This window comes from Phyllostomus discolor, chromosome 2, assembly GCF_004126475.2.
Source record: "Phyllostomus discolor isolate MPI-MPIP mPhyDis1 chromosome 2, mPhyDis1.pri.v3, whole genome shotgun sequence".
Lineage (NCBI taxonomy): Eukaryota > Metazoa > Chordata > Mammalia > Chiroptera > Phyllostomidae > Phyllostomus > Phyllostomus discolor.
Genome location: NC_040904.2, coordinates 129,057,830 through 129,085,450, shown reverse-complemented (window position 1 = coordinate 129,085,450; position 27,621 = coordinate 129,057,830). Strand labels below are relative to the sequence as shown.

The following is a 27,621-nucleotide window of genomic DNA, read 5'->3' as shown; positions in this document are numbered from 1 at the left end:
ACATCTATGTGAAGACACCTAGTAGGCATCCCGGGAAATAATTCTAGTTTGGAGATGTAGTTTAGGAGGAAGTCATGGATGTGGATGTAGAGCCAGATGAGCACACCAAACAGATGGAGAAAGAATAATATCAACTGTATGTTATCTCAGACAAGTAGAAAGAGAAAAGTAAGCAAAGCCAAATTTTGCAGAGATTGTGGTAGATAATCTACAAAGATGGCTACCATCAACTTCTTCCCTTCATATTTGCAGAAGCCACTTCTCTACTGATAGAGTTTGCTTCATGGCCTCTTGAAACCAAGCTGGCCCTCTGATTCCTGAGTCCCCCTGTGGCTACTTTGACCAGCAGAATGTGGCATAAGTGAGGCTCTGACACTTGTGTAACCAGGCCTGAAGAAAATGAGCAGCTTCTGCTTCTTTCATTTTGAAATTCTCCTTCTCAGGAACACAACTGCTCGTCTGTTAAGTCCAAGCAGCCATGTGAAGAAGCCTGTAAGTAGGAGAACTAATACCCCTGACACACAGCCCCAGCTGAGCTTCCAGCCAGCATCCAACATCAATTTCCGGCAATGAATTTAAGGCCATTTTGGATCTTTTGGCCTTCCCAACACCCCAGTCTACACCACTTACAACAAAAGAACCACCCAGTCAACCCAAAGAATCGTAAGTAATAAACTGTTACAGTTTTAAACGACTAAATCTTGGGTGAATTGTTACAAGGTAATAGAAAACCAAAACAGAAGTCAAGTAAGATGCCAAAGGGGCTCACGACGGGCCTCCCCAAGATGTACTACTTTGGCATGGGGATTATTTTGAACTGAAGGCAATGGAGATCCTACAGGCTCAAGAGAAACTATACTGTTGACTTAAATAATTTAAACTGAGAACTTGCCCACAAAGTTATCACCAGAAATAACTTTTTAGGACCTAGGGCAGGGAAACTTCTAATTACTCAGTATCTGCTCTTTTTATCTTAGGAATGACCTTCCTCCCCTCTGAAACCTTAAGGCACTTCATCTCATTTCTTAGCTCAGAATGTCATACATACTCATTTTTACCTTTCTGTCTTTGAAACTCTCATGCATGTGGTGTGTCTAACTCTTTCACATATATAGGGTTCTCACAAGTACTTATGTAATTAAATGTGGTTATTTTCTCTTGTTAATCTGTCTCAAGTAGACTTAATTATTAGACCAGCCAAAATAACCTAGGAAGGTAAAGGAAAATTTCTCCCTCATACACAATAAGAACTGAAAATAATCCAGGTTATTCTTAGCCTTTGAAGGAATAGTTTCACGAGAATAGTAGGACAGAATCCAGGCCTTGACTTGCTAAACATTAAATAACAGTTAAGGAGCAAAAATGGCCCTGACTGGTGTAGCTCACTGGGCTGGATGTCATCCTGCAAACCTAAAGGTCACCAGTTCAATTCCAGGTCAGGGTATGCGCCTAGGTTGCAAGCCAGGTATCTGAGTGGGCACATGCAAGAGGCAAGCAATCACACATTGATGTTTCTCTCCCTTTCTTTATCCCTCCCTTCCTCTCTCTATATATGTAAATAAATACAATATTTTTTTAGAAAAAGTAAAAATAAGTATAGACTGTAGATAATTTTATGTTGAAAGTTCACATATTGGCACTAATTCATAGCTGAAAAAGCAACTGTTAAACTGATATATATAAAAATATTTATAATGTACTTTAAGTACATATTTTATATCAATTTCCTAACAAATGACAAAAGTTGTGCTCAAAATTATTAACTCACATATAAAAATACTGAAGAGCATTAACAATCAGATAAAAGGGAAGATTCATACTTCTGAAAAGCACTGGTTTTCCCAGATATTTTAATAAGTTTAAGCAGTCATATTTTATAGTCCTGTATTATCTAACAACCAGAGTTATTTGATCATAATGTTTTTTCTTTATGTGATGTTCTTTGTGTTACAACAGATTAAGCAAGAGGCATCCTTTTTTGTTTTTAAGAGAAGAATGAAAAAAATTTTTACAAGTAGAATGAAATCAAGCTTGCTTCCTTAGTAGTAGTATAAGAGAAGAGTTCTCACCAATAGCAAAAGAAAAGCAAAGTTATATTGCTGAATGTTATTCTAAGTAATTATATTTTAGTTTAATTTAATTTTTAAACGGTGAGGCAAAATTGTCAAGAAGCAGAATGTGTATGTGTGTTTACTATTAAATTGGTAATTATAAAAGAAATCTTTAAAATAATTCTGAAATTTTAATTCTTTGCTATATTTATTATTTTAACAACTTACCATAAAATCTTCTAAACAAAGCATATCATTCTTTATTAAACAGAATATGATAAATATAACTTAACCATCTTTTGATAACTTACAATCTCCATTAAAAACACAACTTCTGGACCATGTAGTAGATGCTAATATAGATCATTGCTGGGCAAGGACAGAAGAAGTTATAATAGTAAAGGAGAAAAGCCATGCTAACTGAGGATAGACTTAAATTAAATCATATAAAAATACTACTATTTTCACAAACTAACTATTCATCATTAAACGATGATATTACATGCATTCATAATATTACACTTCAAAACTATTATACCATACCTACCGCTTCAGAGAAAGATTAGCCTCCCCTCCATGACCTGAATCATTACCAGCATCATGAACTGCCTCATAGTGTTTGAAAAGTTCATCAGCAGATCCAAGAGATTTCATACACTGGGGACATATGAAACCCTATAGAAAAAGGCAGAAAAAATATTTCAAAATACTGTTTAATACTGCAAAATAATTATTTGTATATTATGAAATATAGTCAAGTGTCTTACTCACACAGTGGTGCCAAAAATAAGTTATAATTTGGTATTAATCCCAAATTCTGGTTTTGTACACAGGTACATCACTGTCTATTCTGGTTAGAGTTTATAAAATATAAAGAAATCCCTTACAACCATGTTTTAAGTTGAATAAATTAATGGCTAGAGTATACAATTCTAATCTGAGAAATTAGCTCTAATTCGGATGACTAGTAGAGAACATACACCATTATATCCTCCCTTTCTCTAGATATCCCCATCAGTAAAATAATCTATGCTCCAATCTACCTCATAGGAATGAAAACAATAAAATTAAGAACATGAAGCATTCTGATCACTGAATGAGAAAAAGCATAATATAATATATAACTCATAACTACCAGAGTATCTACAATGGTTGAGAAGTAAATCTTCTCACTACCCCCAGATAAATACTACAAAAGCCTAAAATTAATATACAGACCTACAGAGTTGAAAAAACTTACAAATAATCCCAGAATTCTTAAATGGCTATGGCATACCCAATCATGCACAACTATCCTCCCAATGATCTCTTGACACCTCTCTCTCTACACAACAGGCTTCAACAATACTAAAATACTGAAGTACCTTTTTTATATATACTTATCTATTTACTTATTATTATTATTATTATTTTACTATTCATCCCCCTTTCACAGCTAAGAAAACAGGGGCACAGAGGTTAACACCTTGCCCAGGAGCACAGAGTAATGAGAGGCAGAGCAGGACTCAGGCCTACGCTACCCTATGCTGCAGAGTTGCACCCTTACTGATTGGGCACTCTGCCTCTCCTGCCATCATTTCTCCTAGGGTGGGCAGGGGAGAGTAGAGAGAAGCATTTAGTGGCTACCTTCCCTGGGCCAGTCACTTGACAAACACCTGTATGCTTCAATCTCATTAGAACCCAGTGACGGATGAGCCATGACATAGTCCATGTGGGGAAGCAAGACCAGAGAAGTCTAATCACCTGCCCAGGCCACAGAGCCTAGGAAGAGGTGAAGCTGAAGTCCAAACTTCAACCTGAGCTCTGTTCAGAAGGTTCCCTCCCCAACCCAAAGGGCACCTCCCCAATCTGCATGGAGATGAGGACCAGGAGGAAGGGAAAGAGAAGAGGGGTGAGGAAACTAGGAAGAGGCTTCAGAGGATATCCTCAGGTTCAACAGCTGTCTCAGGCTTCCCAGGGGTCCACAGGAACCTCCAGATCTTTTCCCCACCCTTGCCTGGCATGAGTGGAGGACCAGAAGCAGTTCCAGTGTTCCCTAGGGTAGGGCAACAGCCTCAGACTGTGCTGCAAGGGGTCAGGGGTGAGGTCCTGTGGATCCCTCTTCCCAGACATCTGCTGTCAGCTGCCAGGGACAGGGGCAGGACAGGAGTGGGGATATGGGTGGGTATTGCTAACCTCCTGAACTCTTCAGCAGCACCTTCTGATCCATGGACTTGGGCAAACAGAAATAAGGCCTAGACGGAGGCACCTTCTCCAGAGGACAAAGGTAGCAACCCAGATTGCCAGGTGGCAGGTCTGGAGAGCACAGAGCAACACTGAGGCCAGGAATCCAAGGATGGTAAGGGAGCTGCAAGCACACCAGCTGGGATGTAAATGTTGCCTCCTAGGACTCAGTTGGTGATGGCACAGCCTCCACCAAGGGCTGTAGCCTGATTCCCCTCTAACCCAGCCTCTGCTAGACCCAAGAAAGGGACAAGGTGGGTGAGACCAACTCTGTGGCTAAGGACAAATGTATGGAAGGGAAGGGAGCAGATGCATGGTGGGCAGGCCAGAGGGGCCTCACTGGAGCAGGCACCACTGGTACAGCACAGCCAGGAGTGTGGCCAGGAGTGCCCCAGCAGCAGCCACCCCAAGCCATGGAGCCCATAGCACCATCCTAACAAGCAGGGACTCCTCCTCCTCTGTCCTCAGCTGAGGGGTAGCATGCAGCCCAGGGTTGCCCACCAGGAGGTCAGTGCTGGGACCCTCAGCCATGTGGATGCTCAGGCCATTCACCAACACATACTCATTCTCCTCTAGGGCACTGTCAGGTTCCGGGCCCAAGGAGTCACAGCTGATGGCAAAGTCCACAGAGCAGCCAGACAATAGCTGGCTGTCCTGGGAAGACAGCCTGCTTGGTTTGCTCAGCTCTGTCCCTGAGCCCCAAATATCAGAGCTTCTGTCTGCACAGGCACCTGTCTCCAGCAGTGGCACCTGTGGGCACTGGAGACAATGGTGTCTCCTCTGTGAGTCTGTTGCTGCTCCAAATGGTGGGTGCTATGTTGGCAGGCACCTTATTGGGCACAAAGCTTGTGGGCAACATGGGTTCGGCCACCAAGCCAACCTTGGTACCTTGGATGGTTCTGTGCCAGCACATATTGTGTTGATAGGCAATATGGATGGTGCTAGACTGGTGGGCACATTAGTGGGCACTATACCAGGAGGCTTTGACCTGTTGGGCATGTTGGAAGGCACTGTGCTATAAATGCTGAGTGGAGGGGCACCTTGGAGGGTGCTATGCTGGAAGTCATCGAGTTGTGGGCACCCCTACCCCACTGGAGCAGATGGTAGCCTCAGCCTAGTTAACGGCACACCCTGCAGAAGAGGAAGAGGTGCCCGTAGACAGAGCTGATACTGGGGATCCAGGAAAGCAGCTTGCCCTGGGGGTGGAACAAGCCAGGGGCTAGAAGGAGACAGTCAAAGACACAGGCCATGAGGTGATGTAAGGCTGGAGACCATGACTGCAGTTGGCAAAACTTCTGTGTGGGTATTGCCCAGTTCTGTGTCCTGCTCCTGAGGCCCACTGGAGGTCAGAGGGCTGAGGGCTGCCACATCAGAGGAGGGCTCTAGGGGGCCACTGGACCTCCTCAAGAAAGTCCAAAGTGGGTGTCTATGGGGCCCTGAACACACCATGGTACTTCACATTTCTCTGCCTTTGCATATACTGCTTTTTTCCTCCAACACTATCCTCATTACTACATTCACTTAATACACAACCATAAAGCTTTTCATCTATGTTTTCCTAATGGCTAATGTAAAATTTTGAACATACTATATACTTTCTACATTGTATATTTATTTTATGAAATGTGAATGAACCTAACAATGCAGGATTTGGCGAGGAAAAAAAGACAAGATTTAACAGCTTACAGATTAGCAAAACTTCCGAGGGAAAGACTGAACTAAGCAATAAGTATTCTGAACACTATTTACTATTTTTAGTAAAAACTAAAAAGAAATAAATAAAAATTGTGCTCCTTTGTTGGATATTATGCAAATAGCATATCCTCACTTATCATTCATGCACATCATGTGGCAAAATGAAGGCTCACTCAGTATTGGAGATACTGATATGCAGACACAGACATACGTCACCAGACAATGCTGTAACACACGTATTTGTGAAAAACTATGGAAACACAGGGGAAGACATAGCCACCTCTGCCTGTGGAAGCAGTTAACGGTTTAAAAAAAGAAAGAGATATACATACACACATACATGTATACATATATATACATATACATATATATTAATGAGACATTGGAATTAGTTACTACAGAATGAGTAACATTTTCTTGTGAGAAGCAAAAGAAAGACCTTCTAAGCAAATGGAGGAGCATCACCAAAGATGCAGGAAGAGGTATAACAGACAGTCATGTTGTGTTTAGGAAACAGAGGTGTGTTATGATCAGAGAGCCAGATTGCAGGGTGCAGTAGGTGATACCCTACAAAACTCCTGAGACAAGCAAAAACAGTAGTACTGAGGATGTGACTTTGGACATCAGAATAATGCCATTAGGCGCTAGAGGTATTTGGTACTCAGCACTGTCTTTTGAATGAATGAATGCTCCCAGTTTGTGTGTTAATCTAGCAGGTGTTACACTCTCTTTCTTCCAAACCATCTCATTTCTACTACCATGTTTCATAATGGTTCTACGTTATGCTTAATGTGGCATTTTTGTAACTTCTGCCCAGTAACTGTTAACACCGAACGAGTTGGCATGCCTTTAGTGCAACAACACATGGACCCTACAATATTCAGCCTGTCATGTCTCCTTTATGTCTCAACTTCTGCTAGGACATAGAAGACAAATTATAGAGTGTTCCTCAGAGAGCCCACATCCCAATGACACTTCAGTCTTCACAATTTGGGCTCTTTGACTATTGTCTCTACTTCCAAATTTTGGCTCTCGGAGCCTAATGATGCCAGAAAGCTAATGATCACATTATGGTATGCCACACATTATTAAAACTTCTAAATATCACCAGGTTAATAATTCAGAAAGAACTGATTCATCCCTAAAGCTAAATTTTAGAAGTTCAGTAATATATATTTAATTATAAAAATATTCCACCTATGTGAATTTTCCATGTGATTAGAGCTTGCCTGTTTAAATAAAACTCAAATTTTGATATATTATTGATAAAAATAAATCTTTCCAAAATACATATATTTCCTCACCTTCTTAAATAGATGATAGTAAATCTTTGCTTGATGTCTCAGAAGCATGAATTATTAATCAGTGATTTGGGTGTCATCCACTCTAAATTCTGGCAAGACTCTTTAATACCTGTACCACATTTTACAGTTTTTCCTACACTCTCGTCTTGCCTTTCAACAATCTTTCCTGAAAATTATTTGCATGCTATGTCTAACAATGTTAGTCAACTACGGATAGGAAGGTTATATTAGGGAAAATTTTATTAAAACCACATCACTCATTTAAAATAAAAGTAAAATAGTCTCAGAATGAGTGCCTGAGTGATATTCCATGAATAGAGTGCGTGATCTTTTTAGCTCAAGGACTTTGTGATACTATTTCTGGACGTAACGAGACTCCACCTCTCTTTATTTTTTCTAAACCATTTTCAAGGGGATTGAGGTTGTTAGGTAGATAACTCCCACAAAAGTACTGTTAGCAAACAAAACACTAAAAATAATCAGCTACATTCATTACCCTTAATCATTCCAAATTCTCACCCACTTAAAAAAAAAAACCCCACACACAGTTTACCTAAGATTAAAAACAGTAAACTCCTTACTCTTATATTCAGTTATCTGTGATCCTTTCTCAGATTCCCTACAGCTAAGAACTTAACTTGATACTTATGGTATCCCTGTTATACCAAATATCCTTTGAATTAAAAGGAAAGTTCTTATCTAAGTGATCCAGGTGAGATCATCCCTTTTGATTTCGAGAGCTACAAATAAGAACAGTTAACCCATACTTCTGAAAGGAAGACAACTAGTAAAATGCTAAGCAAAGTTCCAAGAACCAGTTAGACCTCTATCTTTGTTAGCACTGCTCCAGCGAGTTTCACCCATGTCCATTTTTCCCATCGCCCCAGAGAAAGTCCAGTTTAATTTTTTCCCAGTGAAATTTTTCCAGTGTCCCCTCAAGATAAATTAGCCGTTGCACTCTTTTTGCCAATAAAATCTATCATAGAAACTTCCTGGGGTAGAAATCACATTTTACCTTTTTGTCTCCTTGACCTAGCAAGATAGCTGGCAACTAAGAGCTACACTATTAATATGTTAAATAAGTGAATGTTTGGTGAGATCATTTCCTTACATGAGTAACTGCCTCACAGAAAAAAAGTGAGTCTGATATTTTTGTCTTTCCTAATATAAAAATTTTCATTCTTTTGTTAAGATTTATAAAAGAAGAAAAAAAAGCTGTGTTTCTCTTTTTTTAGAACACTGCAGTAATTTTCAAGGGAAAGATATATCAGGATCATCACAGAAACTTTTTCCAGCCTAAAAATGGACAACACTTCCCCTCACAGGATCCTACTCTCAGCCTTGCACCAGTTTTACACACTACTGAGAAACATTTGGGTGTGTGTCATTCTGTCATCTCCCTCAGATCTGGAGAGTCAGAAGAAAGATTGTGGTAGATCCAGGTTCTAATGCTGTATATTTTCCCAAGTAAAGACAGTAACTGCTCACAGGCAAAGTCCTCTTTCTGTGTAAGAGCAAAGCATTTTAATACATTCATTACTGAAGCATTACCTATATAATTAAGATATAGCTTAAATGTTGAAATAAAATATCATTCACACATTTCAAATTTCATAACAAAATTTATGCACAGATACTAACTTAAACTTTTATACTTGTTTAGAGATTCACCAAAAGATAGCTGCAAACAGTAAGAGAAACCAAGCCAACTTCCCAGGAGCCTCCTCTCCTTACTGAATTTTCTTTAAAGCATGCATAATTAAAGCAATCAATCCCATATTCCCTTGTAGCATAAAAAGGTATGCAACACCAAGCCAAGGAAAAACAAAGCTATTTTGAGCATCCCATAACCAAGCTGCTAAAACAAAATATACAGGACCCACAGTAGCACTGGAGTCATTAAGAAGTTCCTGTCCTCTTGTTTCATTTTCAGCGTGTACTTTCTGGTAATGCTCCGACAAATCAACAGCAGTTATACATCTTTTCATACATAACGGACAGATGAAACCCTGTGAAATAACAACTTTTAGGAAGATTTACATAAAAGTTATTTATAAAATAAAATACAGACAATGAAAACAGACATGACAGGAAAACAATTAGTATTATCTCTTTTTAGACTATCTGAAGGAAAGTTTTGGGTATTAATGTCATAAAATGTGGGAGATCTATACAAAGTAGGACTTCTAAAATTAATCCTCCTCTTATGCTGTAAATTGCCATTGGTTCGTTTTTTTAAATTATAATAATCAGGTGTTTATTATTAATTGGATTGTTATTATTTTTGTCTATGACACTTTATCCTTACTTATCTGAGAGCTATTATTAGCAAGTTAGCCTTTACTTAGATGTCTAGTAGGTATAGAAATGTCTAGTAGGTATAACAAATACCTTTATGTGATACAATATACTAAACAAAATTTCTTATAATGAAAGTAATTTTTAGTCTTCATCATATACCCATAGTCTGAGATATCTTTCTTGCCCACACCCGTAATTGCCCATAGGTGACCCTTCATTTTACTTTTCTGAGCCAAATAATACCATTTTAAAACAATCTTTCAAATTCCCTATACCTAACAATATCTGTATTTTAAAATGTGAACTGTTACACTGAGCTAAGGTTTGGAATTGTCAGACAGGAATAGTAGAAGACAAGAGACTAGAAAAATTAACAGTATCAAGGAAAAATTAAACAAAATGAAGAAGACAGCAGTGAAGAAAAATAGGTTATAAAAGTGATAATGCCATGACTGTGGGTTTTAAAATAGATATGGATTTGAGTCTTAACCTGTGCTCAACCTATATGAGCTCAAGAAAATCAATTTACTTGCTGCCAGTTTCTTCACCTATGAAATGGGGCTGATATTAGTAACTATTCTCCTAGAGTTATTGTGTAGTACAATACATAAAATGCCTAGTACAGTGCCTAAGACATTGTTAAGTATTCCCTAATACCAACTATCATTAAAGTTATGGTTATAAGAAAAGAAAATGAGGCCTGGAAAAGTTAAAGACTGAAAGAAAAGATAGGATATAAAAAGTCTGAAATACCTGGCTTACTGAGCCCAAAGTTAAGTAGTGAAAATATGAGGAGTTTCTGAGAGGATGGGCAGTTACGGTGAGAAATGAGAGATAATGTTTTAACAATTCAGGTAAAATTATTCTTCCTGATAATAAGGCAAAGAAGGTACTGCTAGGGCTTCAGTAGCTAGAAAAGAGGTAATAAAGAGCACTGGCATTGATAACAGTTAGAACTGAGATCAGGATGTTCCTCGAGTCACTTATGTCACTCAGGACAAAAGCAAGGATGGAAAGGAAGACTGCAGACAAGGTTCCAAAGTGGAAGGCCAGACAGTGCAACAGTTAAGAGCTAGGCTTGGTTTTCAATCACGGATTCACGCTAATCTTAGTAGATTTGATGACCTTCTGTTCCCTCATCTGTTAGTTAAGATAACAATAATAAACTACCTATGGATCTCATGAGAATTCAATGACATAATATATGCAAAGTGTTTATCAAAACACTGGAAACAAAGAAAACATTAATAAATGTTGACCATCATTAATATCATTATTCCTTTTGTTAATACCCTTAAAGGAGATAAGTGAGAAGATGAAAGTGAGAGACATGAATTCCAATATTTTGATATTGTTTTTTTAATTATCTTTCAGACAACCACAGTCCCAAGTGCTAAAGCCACAGAGTAATACTTCTTTTAAAAAAGGCATCATTGACAAAATACACTTCAAAACAAGGGTCATAAAAAGAGATCCAGAAGGACACTTCATAATACTAAAGGGAAGAATCCATCAAGAAGATATAAACATTATAAACATATATGCACTCAACATAGGAACACCCAAATATATAAGGAAAACCTTGGAGGACTTCAAGAAAGATATTGATATCAACACAATTATACTAGGGGACTTGAACACATCTGTATTTTAAGTAAAATACAAATTCTTTTCAAATGCACATGGAACATTCTTAAAGATAGACCACATGACAGGACACAAAACAAGCCTAAACAAATTTAAAAAAAAAAATCATATCAAGCATCTTCTCAGACCACAAAGGACTGAAACTAGAAACCAACCTTAAGGAAAAAACACTCAAATTCATGGAGATTGAATAGCATGCTATTAAACAATTAATGGGTTAAGAATGAGATCAAGGGAGAAATCAAAAAGTTTCTGGAAACAAATGAAAATGAACTCACAGCACTCCAAAATGTATAGGGCACAGCACAGGCAGTACTAAGAGGGAAGTTCATACCAATACACACCTACCTAAAAAAGATAGAAACATTTCAAATAAACAACCTAACCTACATCTACAAAAACTGGAAGAATGACAACAAAGAAAGCCTAGAGCAAGTAGAAGGAAGGAAAATAACCAAGATCAGAGCAGAATTAAGCAACATAGAGACTAAAAGAACAATTCTAAGGATCAATGAATCCAGGAGCTGGTTCTTTGAAAAGATAAACAAAATCAATAGGTCTTTAAGCAGACTCATCAAGAAAAAGAGAGAGGGGACCCAAATGAACACAATCAGAAATGAAAGAGGAGAGATTACAATTCATACCACAGAAATACAAAGGATTGTAAGAAATTACTATGAAGAACTATATGCCAAGAAATTTGAAAACCTAGGTGAAATGGACAAATTTCTAGAAAAATTAAAATCTTCCAAAACTCAATGAAGAAGAAGCAGAAAATGTGAACAGACCAATAACAGCTGACAAAAATCAAAGCATTAATAAAAAAACTCCCAGCACACAAAAGCCTTGGACCATACCGTTTCACAGGACAATTTTACAAAACATTTAAGGAAGAGCTAACCCCTATCCTTCACAGACTATTCCAAAACATCCAAGAAGAGGAAAGACTCCCAAACTCTTTTTATGAAGCCAGTATCATCCTAATTCCAAAACCAGACAAAGATACAACAAAGAAAGAAAACTACAGGCTGATATTGCTGATGAATATAAACACTAAAATCCCCAACAAAATATTGGCAAACCACACCTAACAATACATTAAAAAGATCATACACCATAATCAAGTGCGATTCATTCCAGGAATGCAAGGATGGTACAGTATTCACCAATCAATAACATAATACATTACACAAACAAAAGGAAAAACAAAAATCACATCCCAGAAAAAGATTTGATAAGGTACAGCACCCATTTATGATAAAAACACTCAGCAAAGTGGGAAGAGGGATCATTCCTCAACATAATAAAGGCCATACATGAAAGACCTATAGCCAACATCATATTCAGCAGCCAAAAATTGAAAGCTTTCCCATTAAGATCAGAAACAAGAGAAGGATGTCCACTTTTATCACTTCTATTCAAAATAGCATTGGAAGTCTTAGCCACAGCAATCAGACAAGAAAAAGAAATAAAAGACATTCAAATTGGAAAGGAAGAAGTAAAACTGTTATTATTTGCAAATGACATGATAGTATACATAGAAAACCCTACAGACTCCACCAAAAAAACTACTCAACCTAATAAGTGAATCTGGCAAAACAGCAGGATAAAAAGTCAATATTCAGAAATCAAAGGCATTTTTGTACACCAACAATGAAATCTCAGACATAGAAATCAGGGGAAAAAAATCCCATTTGATATAGCAACAAGAAAAATAAAGTACCTAGGAACAAACCTAACCAAGGAGGTAAAAGATCTGTACTCAGAAAATTACACCACACTGAAGAACGAATTTTATGAAGACACAAACAAATGGAAGCATGTACCATGCTCATGGATTGGAAGAATTATGTCATCAAAATGTCCATATTACCCAAAGCAATTTATAGATCAATGCTATTCCTATTAAAATACCAATGACTTGTTTCACAGATATAGAACAAACATTTCAAAAATTTATATGGAACCATAAACGACCCCAAAGAGCTGCAGCAATTTTGAGAAAGAAGAACAAAGTAGGAGGGATCACAATACCTGATATCAAACTGTATTACAAGCCCACTGTAATCAAAACAGCCTGGTACTGGCATAAGAACAGACACATAGAACAATGGAACAGATTAGAGAGCCCAGAAATAAACCCAAATCTCTATGGTCAATTAATATTTGACAAAGGGGGTAGAAACATAAAATTGAGTAAAAATAGCCTCTTCAACATATAGTGTTGGGAGGTCTGGACAGCTACATGCAAAAAAATGAAACTCAACCACCAACTTACACCATATATAAAAATGAACTCAAGATGGATAAAAGACAAATATAAATCACGACACCATAAAAATCCTAGAGAAGAACATAGGCAGGAAAATCTCAGATATCCCACATAGTAGTATTTTCACTGATACATCCCCTAGAGCAAGGGATATAAAGGAAAGAATAAACAAATGGGATCTCATCAAAATAAAAAGCTTCTGCACGGATAAAGGAAATAGCATTAAAATGAAAAAAGAAACAATCATATGGGAAAATATATTTGCAAATGATACCACAGACAAGGGTTTGATCTCCAAAATATATAAAGAACCCACATGACTCTACTCCATGAAGACAAAAAATCCAATTTAAAAATGGGCAAAGGACCTGAACACACATTTCTTCAAGGAGGACATACAGAGAGCCCAGAAATATATGAAAGGATGCTCAGCATCACTAGCCATCAGAGAGATGCAAAATAAAACCACAATGAAATACCACGTCACATCAGTCAGAATGGCCATCATAACCAAATCAATAAACAACAAGTGCTGGCAAGGTTTTGGAGAAAAGGGAACCCGAGTACATTGCTGGTGGGAATGCAGACTGGTGCAACCACTGTGGAAAACAGTATGGAATTTCCTCAGAAAACTAAATATGGAACTGTCTTTTGACCTGGCAATTCCACTGCTGGGCCTAAACCCTACAAATCCCAAAACGCCAATTCAAAAGAACTTATGCATCCCAATATTCATAGCAACACATTTACAATAGCCAAGTGCTGGAAGCAACCTAAATGCCCATTAGTAAATGAATGGATCAAAAAACTACGGTACATTTACATGATGAAATACTATGCGGCAGAAAGAAAGAAGGAGCTCCTACCCTTCAGGACAGCATGTATTGATCTGGAGAGCATTATGCTAAGTGAAATTAGTGAGGTGGTGAAAGACAAATACCATATGATCTCACCTATAAGTGGAAACTAATCTATAAAACAAACAAGCAAGAAAAATATAACCAAAGACATTGCAATTAAGAACAAATTGATAGTAACAAGTGGGGAGGTGGGAGAGGATAATGGGAGGGAAAGGGAAAGGGTTGTCAGGAATATGTATAAATGACACATGGACAAAGCCAACAGGGGACAGGATGGAGGGTGGGAAGTGGGAATGGCTGAGGTAGGGGAGAGTGGTGGGGGAAAAAAATGGAGACAACTGTACTTGAACAATTTTTGAAAATTAAAAAAAAATAAGAAAAAATTTTTAAAAGGCATCATTGATTTTTTTCCATCACAGTTTTATACCTTTTACTTTATTCTGGTTTATTTACTGTACATTTCCACATAAAATCATACAATGTCATTCAAAAGTATTTACTGAGTACAATTACTGTACTCTATCCATTATGCTATTGTGCTGAGAAGACATATATATATGAATCTATTGGTTGTTTCTCTTTAGAGAACCCTAATATACCTACTCCCCCCAAAAAACCTATTGGAATGAATAAATGATTTAGCCAGGATGTAAAATCAAATGTTGATTTATATATCACAGAAACAAACAAGTGGAAAATAAAATTAGAAGCAATACTATTTACACTAGCATGAAAAAACACAGATTACCAATAAATAAATTTCATAAAAAATATATAAGGTCTTGGCTGGTGTGGCTCAGTGGATTGAGCACCAGCCTGAGAACCAAAAGGTCACAGGATTGATTCATGCAGTCAGGGCACATGCCTGGATTTCAAGCCAAGACCCCGCTTGGGGGCGTGTGAAAGGCAACCTATCAATGTTTGTCTTGCACATCAATGTTTCTCTCCCTCTCTTACTCTCTCACTTCTCATTTCTAAAAAAAATAAATTTTTTAAAAAGATATATAAGACTTCTACATTGAAAACTGCAAAACAGCTCATAAAATTAAAGAAATGGAATTATATTGTGTGCAAGAATCAGAAGACTCAATATTAAGATGGCCTCTCCCCCCCAAATTAATCTATACATTAAATATAATCCTAATCAAAATCCTAGTAGAATTTTTCTCAAGTATAAATCTGGAAGTGCAAAGAGTCCTCTTACATAAAAGAGAAAACATTTGAAAAGAACAACAAAATTGGGAGACATAAACTATATGATTTTGAAGACTTACTATGAAGCTACAGTAATTAAGACAGTATTGACATAAATATACAGATACACATAAAGACCAATGAAACAGAATAAAGATTATGGAAATACAGCCACACACAAGGTCAACTGAATTCTTACAAAAGTGAAAATGTAATTCAATGGGAAAAGGTAACATTTTCAACAAATGGTACTAAAACAACCATATGGGAAAATGTGGTTTCCACATCTATGTGGAAAAAATGAATTTTAAACACTATCTCACACCATAAGAAGTACAAATTGGTATGTACAAAATAGACAGGGGGATGTTAAAAACAGTGCAGAAAATGAAGTAGCCAAAGAACTTATATGCATAATCTATGGACATGAACTAAGGTGGGGGACTGCTGGAGGGAATGAGGGTACCCAGTGGAGGGGACAAAGGGGAAAAAATTGGGACAACTGTAATAACAAATCCAAAATAATCTCAAAAATAAAATAAAAATTAAAGAAATTTAAATAAATCATAGATTTACATGTGCAACCTAAAATGATTTTTTTTTTAAATCAGAGGAAAGCATATCAGAATGTTTTTGTAATCTTGGGGGTACAAAAAAAATTCACAGAACTCAAAAAACATTAACCATAAAAAGAAAAAGCTGACAAATTGGACTTAACCCAAATTAAAAATTTCTCCTTGAAAGCAAGTCACATACTGAGAAAATATCCACATCACATATATCTGACTGAGGTATAAGGCCTAAAATTGAGGCCCAGTATTATATGCTGCCTTGACAAGTAATGAAAAAAAAAAAAAAAACCTGAGTCATTTCAGACAACTTACCATATTTTTTGGACCATAAGATACATCCAGGTTTTAGAGGAGGAAAATAGGAAAAAATTCTTTGAAGCAAAAAATGTGGTAAAATATTTAATAACATAAATAACATAATATTTCACCAATGTAAATGGAAACAGAACTCAACAGCAGCATTAACAACCATTATTCCTCCCAAATTTTGGTCGGAGGGAAGGTGCATCTTACAGTCCGAAAAATACAGGTAAGTGTTAAGTTCCCCTTCCCCCTCTGCTCCTGTAGATAAGGTCCTCTAGTCAAACAACCCTCTTTCCTTGGAAAACAGGCACAGGGCCTCCTTATTATACCTGAGTAGTGTGTTTCAGTTTCCCATCATCCATGGAGTTACTCAAACAAGCCAGTCACATCCTCCTGTAGGAACCATGGGCATCTCACTCTCTTGACACCAAAGCTGGCCTCTCACAGCTCCTGGCTGCTCATTCTCTTCCTAAGTGCAATCCTCATGTGGCTCTGTATGGCATGCAATGTCCTCCTCCCCTGGGCTGTATGTGTGACTAACAAACTACTCTTGATTTCAGCTGACAAGTGTTAGGTTAATTATGTGTTCAGCCATCCCCATTACCTTCAATAGGGTGAATAGAAGGCAATTAATACACTGACAGAGCACTTGGATCCATAATAAAGAACTCTCACAATTCGACAGTAAAAAAGATAAACCCAATTTTTAAATTGGCAAATTTCTAGTTCCAGACAAAATGGAAAAGATGCATTTTTCCCTATTCCTTCTTGCTAAGTAAAAATCCCTAGATATTATATATAAAACAAACATCAGAAGACTGTGCAAAGTAAACAGAATGAGTCAGACCAGCTAAAAATTCAAGACCCAAAGACTGACACAGTGGTAAGTACTCTGGATTTTCTTTTTATCTCATATAATCTACACTAGTTACTAGAGAGGCTGGCAACCTAGAAATTCAGTGGGCACTTACAAAAAAAGCCCTAAGAAAAACCCACTCTCTCTAGCCAACGGACCAGGAAAATGAAAATCAAATTTGGCATTATGTAGGATTTTTTTATTAAATTTATTGAGGTGACATTGGTTAATAGGGTCACATAAGTTTCAAGTGTACATTACTATGATACATAACCTGTATATTGTATTGTGTGCAATATATAAGTAGGTTATTAGTGAGTAGTTTCAGTAGGTATTAAGGATGGAAGCCACATTGGAAAGGGATAAATAGGAAACAAAGACATTTGTTTCTGGCAATACAATATACTAAATAGTCTGAACACCTATCCTGGTAACAACTAAATGACACAAAATATCAATATTACATTATATAATTGTACATATTATATATTTGTTATGAACTGAATGTTTCTGTACCCCCAAATTCATATTGAAATCCTAACCCACAATGTGATGGTGTCAGGAAGTGGGGCCTTTAGGAGGTGATTAGACCACGAGGGTGGAGAATTCATGAATGGGATTAGTGCAGTTATAAAAGAGATCTGAAACCTTTCTCACCCCTTCTGCCAGGTGAGACAGCCACCTATGAACCAGGAAACAGGCCCTCACAGATATAAAATTTCCTGGAGTTTTGATCCTGCACTTCTTAAACTCCAGAACTGTGAGAAATAAATGTCTGTTGTTTAAGCAGCTCAGTTTATGGTACTTTTGTTATAACAGTCCATAATGACTAAGACAATATTACATATATTATGTATAATAAAATATAAAACATAACATAAATAAGCATCAAAGCAAAACATTGCTTTATTTCTTAGTATTTCTGGAGACCATATTTCATATTCCATATAGATGGCTGCAAAGGGCAAAATGTTAAAACGTAGAGTTTGTTCCAAATGGGAAGCCAGCCTCAAGTAAAAGGGAAACATACCTAAGAGAGAGAATGAGAGACTGAAAGAGAGAGAGGGAAAGATCAACAGTGACCTGGACAAGTCTGTACCTTAGCAGTAGGCACATGGGAAAAACAATTTCCCCTGAGAATTCATAATCACCAATAACCCTCAATTAGATTAGTTGTTGGAATTTATGTTATTGTGTAGTCTGAAGAACTTTAAGCACAGAACTTAATTTAAAGGAGTCCCAAGTTAGTGGCACCTCTACAGCAAATACATGCTGATGGGAATAATTCACGACATAGGTAAAAACAAAAGGGAAAGAAGATAAACTGAGAATGTGAGAGAGAATGGATTCCAGTGCACAAAAGAAAGGATCGAAATTTGATAGGAAAAGAAACTTGTTTTACTAAAGTAAGAAAGAGAACACAGGTGCAAGTATAAGTATGGTGACAGAACATTTCACCTCATGGTTCCTATTTTCTCATGATATAGAAGGTGACTGAGGAAGGTGGGAACAGGACAAGACATGGGAGATCTGAGGTAGAGAAGAGAGAACAACTATCTCATAAAGTAAGAAAATGACCCTAATAAGAAAATACAGCAAGATTGCCAGGCACTATTCATTACCCATTGGAGATTTTCTTTTTGGTCTGAGATCAATTATTAATAGATTTCTTTCCAGAGTTATAGCTGTTATAGCTGAGCACTTTAAATTCATCATATCATGAACACAGTTTCAAATATTTTTCTTAAAGACATTTCCTTAAAAACTTGTTCTTAATGAAACTCATCTAGTACTTTTATTCTTGGTCTCACAGTCTTCTTCATATGGCATACAGAGCCACATGAGGATTGCACTTAGGAAGAGAATGAGCAGCCAGGAGCTGTGAGAGGCCAGCTTTGGTGTCAAGAGAGTGAGATGCCCATGGTTCCTACAGGAGGATGTGACTGGCTTGTTTGAGTAACTCCATGGATGATGGGAAACTGAAACACACTACTCAGGGATAATAAGGAGGTAAAATAGGATAGTTAATACACATATACATGAAGACAGATGGATGAAAAGACAAATAGTCAGAGAGAAAAAACAGAAGGATGAATGATTAGAAAGAAAAATATACCCAAAACACACTTGAGAGAGACTCATTAACCAAGAGGTGAGGGAGGAGGGAACAGAAAAAAGGGGACTAGGTAGGTGGTGCTGCTGGACCCAGAAAGGGGCAACTATCAAAGCAGAATGTATGTAGATCTCTCAAGGACAGTATTATCAGTGATTTTATCTTATTCTCTTTCCTTATCTCTTTTCTCTATAATGTGTAAATATTGTTTGTTTAAAAATAATTAAAATAAACCAATTACTAAGGCTAACCTCAAAAATTTAAGTTATTTCTTTTTTAGATTTATTTGCTTTCTCTGTTAATTTTTAATTATCACAGGTAAAATAAAAGTTCTCATGAAATTTTAAAGATGACCTAATTTTTCATTAGCCCAGCAGTTCGTGACGTAAAAACACATAAACAGGTACTTACTGAGAATTCTTTATCAACAGATTTTAAATCTTCATTCAGTTGAAATGACATTAGCATTAAAGACATATTAGCAATATTATTTTTCAGTCTTAATATCCATTTCCTCATTCTCACAACTAAGCACCAGTATATATCTACAAGTATGATTCAAAAGTTACATTCTTTCATAAGAAAGACATAATAACTCTACCTATGAAACTGTAAATTACCAATCATTACTCCAAATATTTGTTACTTCCCCTTAAATAATATTGAATTTTATTATCAAATTATTATTTCTCATACCTCTGAAGAGCTTTCATTATTGACATCCACTGTGTTAACAGGAGTTGCTGAAGAATCTAAGTCAGAACCTTGAGAGCCAACTCTCCCAGGAGTCTGAAACATAAACAGAAGGGGGGAAATCAAAGCATATATTAACAATGTATTCATAAAGTATTTAATAACTTAAATAGTAATCAGGTCTAGGCTAATACATATGAGGGGTAGCCCCCCCAGAAAAATCCAAATTATCTTTCAGAGGGCAGGCGCCTTGTAGTACAGGCTTCCCCCACTAGGTGAGTGTTCTAGGAGCCCATCTGTATCAGCGTACCAGCTGGCATTGTTGTGAGAGACTGCATTTGTTTTCAGTGAATTTTTTTGAAGACTCTTTCAAGGCGTTTGTCCATTTCATGATGGGTAATTTCTGAGCACCCATACCAGAATGAGTGGTCAGCAGTTTTTGACCAAAAATTACATGACCTCGTGCCCAACCCCAGTCTCTATTCACCCCATCTTGCCCCAGGTGACTTTTTTTTCTGTTTCCCTGTGTGAAAAAAGTCCTCAAAGGGCAACATTTTGCCAATGCAGAAAAGGTGAAATAAAAAATGGCAGAAGCACTAAAAGATATCAAAATCAATGAGTTCAAAAATTGTTTTGAGCAGTAGAAAAAAGGCTTGATAGGTGTATTGCATCAAATGGAGAATACTTTAAAAGCGACTAAAGTTTAAACATATAAAAATAAATGCACATTTTTTTATAAATAAATTTCAGGGTTTTTTGGGTCCCCCCTCATAAGTAGATGTTCTCTATAACAACAAACAGTCCTAGCAGCTATTCTTTACTGACGACTGACTGTACCTAATACTGTATATCAAGATCTCTGTATGTATTATCTTATGTTTACTCTTTTTAAATTAATAAAAATTTTACTTTTGGATATAGTGCTTTATAGTTTCAACCCACTTTCACAGAACATCTAATTTAATCATAATGACATCTCTATGAGAGGCAGGAAAAAGGTTAGCTCTATAAATGGAAGACAGATTCAAAGCAGCCAAAGGACTTCTCAAGATTTTATTGCACAAAAATCAGAAAGAAGTAGGAATAAAATACTGATCTGATTCCTCTTGCATTGCTCTGCCTGCTATACCAACTAAACTATAATCATTGAGAGGTGCTCAAAAGACCAACATAGTTCACATTATCTAGTCACCCATCCACCTACCATCCATACCAGCCATTGCCAATCTGACTCCAATACTTGACATTCCACCACCAAAGATACAGTGTGCAGAGTGAGAGTTCTTTTTTTCCCCTGCAACCTTTATCATCTAATACAATCATTCATTAATATCTAAGAGTTATCTTAACAGAATTGAAAATCTATTAGAACACTGAGCAAACAGACAGATTCAGAGCACAAGAACTGACTAATAATCCTTATTTTAAAAAAATAATTCGCCCTGGCTGGCATAGCTCAGTGGATTGAGCGCAGGCTGGGAACCAAAGTGTCCCAGGTTCGATTCCCAGCCAGGGTACATTCCTGGGTTGCAGGCCAGAACCGCCAGCAACCGCACATTGATGTCTCTCTCTCTCTCCCTCTCTCTCTCTCTCTCTCTCTCTCCCTCCCTTCCCTCTTTAAAAATAAATAAATAAAATCTTTAAAAAAAAATAATAATAATTCTATCATTCTCACTTTAAAAAAGAGAGAACCAAGCTAGAACCTAAGTAACTTGTCCAAAATCCCATGGCTAATAAATGGAATAGAGGATTTTTAGCTCAAGCAGTCTGGCTTTTAATCACTAACATATTCTGCTTCTCCATTGGAAATATTCACTGAGATGCACTTCAAACACCCATGATCTAGAACAATTCACTACACATTTGCCTCAATAAACAAAAATCTTGTAATAATCTTATTGCCATTACCAAAAATACCCTTTTTAAAATTTGCCTAAAATACTCCTATTAAACAAGACTGAATAGGCCCAAGAGGTATTTGAGGTATTTACTTCAACCAAATAAGATACCTGCAACAGATAGGCTACACCAAATTGCTGGTAATATAAAAACAGATCCATACTATCAACAACTATATGATCGATAGAAAGCAGTATTAAACTCTGCAAAAACTGCTATCAAAAAATCAAATTCAAGCTTTTGAAGAAAGAACAGCACTTTAATAGGCAAAAAAAAGTACAAAAAAGGTTATCATTTTTTACTGTACCTTTAAAGAAAATACCATTATAATAGAAGTTTTAACAACATAAAGTGTCTTTGAATAAATTACCTATTCAGATTAGTTGTATATTTGGATACAATTAAATAATCTACAACTGCACTGCTGTATTCCAAAGTAACCAATAGCTGTGTCTTGCAATTAGATCACTAAATCTAATAGTAGAGAGAAAAAAAACAAACATCTAGTAGCATGAAAAAAACAAATATTTATAGACAAATACCAAAAGATTTTTCTAATATTTGGTGATATACTGAGTCAGAGCTACCAAATTTTCAATATCTCCCCTCATCCTATATAAATCCTTTTATTAGGATTTCTTATAAAATGTAATTTTCAACACTGATCTTGTTACTCTATTTCATCCTCGGCCTACTATAAAAACCAATTAGAAAGATTTTCAAATTCAAAAAGTTTGAAAAGCTATCAACTATATGCAAACCTTAAGAAGGGAGCTTTAAATTATTACCTGATCCATTTATTATACATAAATGGATAACCAAAGATTTCTTAAGGCCCTTAGTACTCTTTTTCTACTATTGAAAGCTAAGAACTTAACACATAACAGATAAAGTGAGAATGTATAGGTACCAATGACAAGTACTTTTTCATGGAGAAACTTTTTTTTTATTTCATGGAAAGCATCCCAAGGGCTTCTCAGGGAGTTATCATGCTTGACCTTCTTATCAGATACTTTCTCTAAGTGACCACAGTTACTGCCTTAATTTTAATTATCCCCCCAATGCTGACAATAATAAAACTCTAAATCTAATCCAGATCTATGCTGAACTTCAAATTCCTATTTTCCTGTCCTGCTAAATATCTCTACTGGAAAGCCAGGAAAGCACCCCAAAATCAGCTTATTCAAAACTGAAGTCATTATCTTTTCTTAACAAACCTTTCACCCATCTGTATTCTTCCTAAAGTTCCAGAAACACCATATACCTATCTTGCCTAAATCCAAAGCATTATCTCTCTTCCTTAACCTTCACATCCAAACACCAAGTTCATTCAATGGCCTATGTGAATTCTGAATCTATCTCTTGTCCATCTCCTTTGCCACTACCTTAGTTCAAGGTGCCATCATCTCTCACCCAACTATAAAAGATGTACTTTAGCACCGTATACCTCAATACCCACATTTCCAATTGCTTCCTAATTGAGTTCCCAAAGCACCTGAAATGAATCATGTTCAAAATCAGATCCTTCATTTACCTTAACCTTTTACCTTCACAGGGGAAAATTTTGCTTTCCCTCCTAAATTCTCTAATATAAGTTAATAATAATCCACATTATTAAAAATGTCAGTCTAATATGAATAGATATTTGTACTCCAATTTTCATAGCAGCATTATTCACAATAGCTAAAAGATAAAAACAACTCAAATGTCCACTGATGGATAAATGAATAAACAAAATGTGGTAAATACATATAATGGAATATTATTCCACCTTTAAAAGAAAGGAAATTCTAAAACATGCTAGAACATAGATGAACTTAGGAAGCATTATGCTAAATGAAATAAGCCAGACGCAAAAGGACCAATATGTATAAAACTCCACCTATATGAGGTATATAGAATAATCAAATTCATAGAGGTAGAAAATAGAATAGTGGTTACCAGAGGCTAGGGGGTAGAAGGAATTATGACTTACCATTTAATGGTACAGAGTTTCAGTTTGAGATGGTGAAAACACTATAAAGACAGACAGTTGTCATGGTGGCACAATATTAATGGTATACCTTAAACAGGTAAAATGTTCAATTTTATGTTATCACAGTTTTAAAATTAAAAAAATATTTTGAAATCGAACAGAATTTAAAGTTGGTGATTAAAATAATTATTCCAAGTGATTTAAGAACACAGCATTTGACTACACAGCCTTAGTGAGATATATTGAATAATATAAGGAAAAGAAAAACTGCTAAAAAGGTAAAAATCATTCAGTAATCTTAACAGTAATATTAATATTGTTATTTTAAAGCTATTTATGTATATTTTTAGAAAAAATAATTATGCAAATGTTACAAACCAAGATACAGTATAAGTTAAAAAAGATAAAAATACAAAACCAGCCCTGACCAGTGTGGCTCAGTTGGTTGGGCATCATTCTTCAAAGCCAAAGATCACCAGTTCAATTCCCAGTCAGGGCACATACCTGGGTTGCAGGTTTGGTCCCTAGTTAGGGCACTTATAAGAGGAGATCTATGTTTCTCTCTCACATTAATGTTTCTCTCCCTCTCCCTTTTCCCCTCCCTCCCCCCTCTCTAAAAATAAAATAAATAAAATGCAAAATAAACAAAAACAAAAATCAAAGAAGTAAAAACCATTTTGTATTCCTAAATTTGAACTCATTTTGTTTGCTTTCATATATCTTTAAATATAAAGATATACTTATCTTAATTCTATTGCTTAAAAGCTTACAAAGCGATATTTTAAAAAGCTATATTTAAAGATAAATATATCTTAGTTCTCATCACTTAAAAGCAATGCAACCCAGAGGCAATGAGCACCTTAAATACCCAGATGGTGATATCTAAATAGCATTCCCCACTGAAAGGAACCAGGACTTTTGGAGAAATAGCTGATTCCAAGCCTGGAGGAGAACTTTTAAAAGATAAACCTAGGACATCATTTGCCAAAAAAGTAAGGTAGCTATCAAACATTAATAGGGTCCTGTCATAATGACAAAAGTCACCTTAGAGGCTCTAACACTAGCTAAAGCTGGGACAATTTGCAAATCAAAATTCACACTGACTTCAAATGATTGAAAGCCACTAAACATCTATAAATCCACAAGTTCATAAAATAATATATAAAAAATTCTCAAGTTCTCTTTTCTTAGAGGGGAAAGGAAAAAGAAAGTCAAAAAACAAATGAGCCTCATTGATCACTACTAAAGTAGCGTACCAACTCTTATTCTTAAAATTAGTAATTAAATAAAAAGAATTGAGCATTCATCCTGACTTCCCAGTATGCACTGAAATTCATGGTAACCAAATACCCTGGTTAATGATGAAAAGTTCTTTACAGAAAAATGTCAATGTATATAGAAGGAATGAAACTGTAGAAAATCATCATTTTGTAACTTTTGATAAAATTAGTTTTTTCAACTTAAATGACATAAAACCTCCTCTGAATCTCCCCCCCTCCGTTAGGAAAACTTTCTGTCCTTTAAATTCTACTGCCTATTATTTATACTTTTCTTGTAACATTAAGGAAAAAGAAAGTGGTGCCTATTGGAGAGTGCTACAGGAATGACCCTCAATGAATCACAGCTATGTTTTAACACCCTGGTAATTCTCTTGTGTAATCCTCTCCCACATGGACTCTGGACTGGCCATGAGGCTTGACTTGGCTGGTGGTTAGAGTAGCAAACAAGACACGAACAGAGACTTGCAAAGTGCTGGCACAATGAGGTTTGCCCTCTTGTTGCTGGAAACTCTTCTGCCACTCTATAATCCAGGCTAGCCATGGACACATATGGCCCAGTGAATATAATCAGCAATCTAGTGAGGTCACCGTAGACTATGCGTCCCAATCAAACAAACAGATAACTCCAGCTGTCTAAGTAATTCCTAAAGAGACCTGTAGAACCACTCAGCTAAGCTTAGCACAAATTGTTAGCCTACAGAATCTAAAGCAAATAAAATGGTGGTTGTTTTAAGCCAAAGCCAAAGTATGGGGGTGGTTTGTTATGCAGCAATAGATACCATAAAAAATAGTAAATGTGATGTCATATCTTCTCTACAAAGAGAAAACAAAACTTTTTGGAGGATGGAATCCCTATACAGAGTGAGGTATTCACCATAATTTCTAGTAGGGACACAATAAAAGTGTCCACCTGAATTTAACCAAACATAATAGGTTTTATACATCGACAAAGGCTTAATATAACTACTCCAAAGTTTATATCATTCTACTTTCCATCTTTTCTCTTTTAACTTTTTAAGTTAAAAGAAAGTGGAAGATGAAATGACAATCTGCCAATCTGGTTTTCAGGATTTTTGAGTAAAATCAACATGTTTTTATCCTCCAACAATACTCGTTGGTGGAAAGAGTGTTGGAAAACCAGCACTTTCAAACATTGTTAGTGGGAGTCTAACTAAATATAAAAAAATGTACATACTCTCTGACTCACTGCTAGGAGATCACCCAGTGGACAAATTCACAAAAGTACCACCTATGTGTGTACAAGCATGTTCACTGCAGTCATAATTATAATAGCAAAACTGGCAACAAACTAAGTCTACTTCAGTACAAGATTAGTTAAATTTTGGTAGTCCACACAATTGAATATAATGCAGTTATTAAAAATAAACAGTAAGAGGTAGGTCTGAAAGTGCTGATTCTAAAAGATCTCCAAACTATATTAAGTGAAAAAAATCAAACATATATGAAGAATATGATTATATTTGTATAATGTTAGTAGTTATATGCACCAGAAAATTGTGGAAAGATACACAAGACACTCTCAGAAATAATCATTGGAGAAGGAAACTTCTACTTTTCATTTTATACTTTCTGTTCTCCTAATCCTAACAATTAGTCTCTTAAAAGCCCTTTCCTGCTTGCTCTATATCTTCACTTTAAAAACAGTCACTGTTACTCTTCATTCCAATCTCCATTATAATTGATTCCAGCCCTCTTCAAAATTTCTCATATACCAAGACACAATATACTTCTGGTTCCTAAATCTTTTCTGCCTAACCTACTGACATATAGTACTACACTATGCCAGAGAAGGGGGTTATAAGCATATTTTTATCTAAATATAATGGGTTCCTGCTTTTACCAGGGCCTGTCAAATGTTCCAAAAACAAAAGTCCACCTAAATCTATGAACAGTGAATCAAAATTTAGAATCTAGAGTCACAAAGAACTAAATTCAACTTCCAGTTTACCCACTTAGAAGCTTGGTAAATTTGTATAACTTCTCTAAGCTTCTAATTCCCATTTTTAAAGTGGAACTAACAATGTCAGCCTCAGAGACTTGGGAAGATTAAATAAAAAATATATGTAAAATGTTCAAACCAGTGCCTTGTACATGGCAGATATACAATAAATAGTAAGTACTTATTAATAAGTGTACCTCTCCCCAGATTGAAATGTAAAAGCTAGAAAGCATCTCAGAAAGCAAATCAGAAATCAAGCATCTCAGAAATAATATTACATTTGTATACCATCATAGATGAAGTAACTCACCCCTAGAAAGTGTAATTGTCTTACCAGATATCACTCTGCTATCAAATGGTAAAGCTATAATTAAAACTTAGGTTTCTGTGAGGATCCAAGATGGCAACAGATTAGGTAGAAGA

At 36.1% G+C, this 27,621-nt stretch overlaps 1 protein-coding gene and 1 pseudogene across 4 annotated transcripts in view; both read right to left on the bottom strand.

Moving 5' to 3' along the window:
• The window catches only part of EEA1 (early endosome antigen 1), a 141,292-nt gene that overhangs the window by 87,993 nt on the left and 25,678 nt on the right, over nucleotides 1-27,621 (bottom strand). For 2 of the 4 annotated variants that reach the window (XM_036018572.1, XM_036018573.1), the window contains exons 2-4: nucleotides 20,088-20,180; nucleotides 9,157-9,282; nucleotides 2,599-2,726 (exon numbers count right to left, since the gene is read on the bottom strand). In XM_036018572.1, coding sequence (XP_035874465.1) covers nucleotides 2,599-2,726; nucleotides 9,157-9,282; nucleotides 20,088-20,180 — 347 coding nt within the window. The remainder of the gene's footprint in view (nucleotides 1-2,598; nucleotides 2,727-9,156; nucleotides 9,283-20,087; nucleotides 20,181-27,621) is intronic. The other 2 variants (XM_028531635.2, XM_036018574.1) reach the window with 1 other exon arrangement.
• Nucleotides 2,738-9,150, bottom strand: LOC118498982 (annotated as a pseudogene).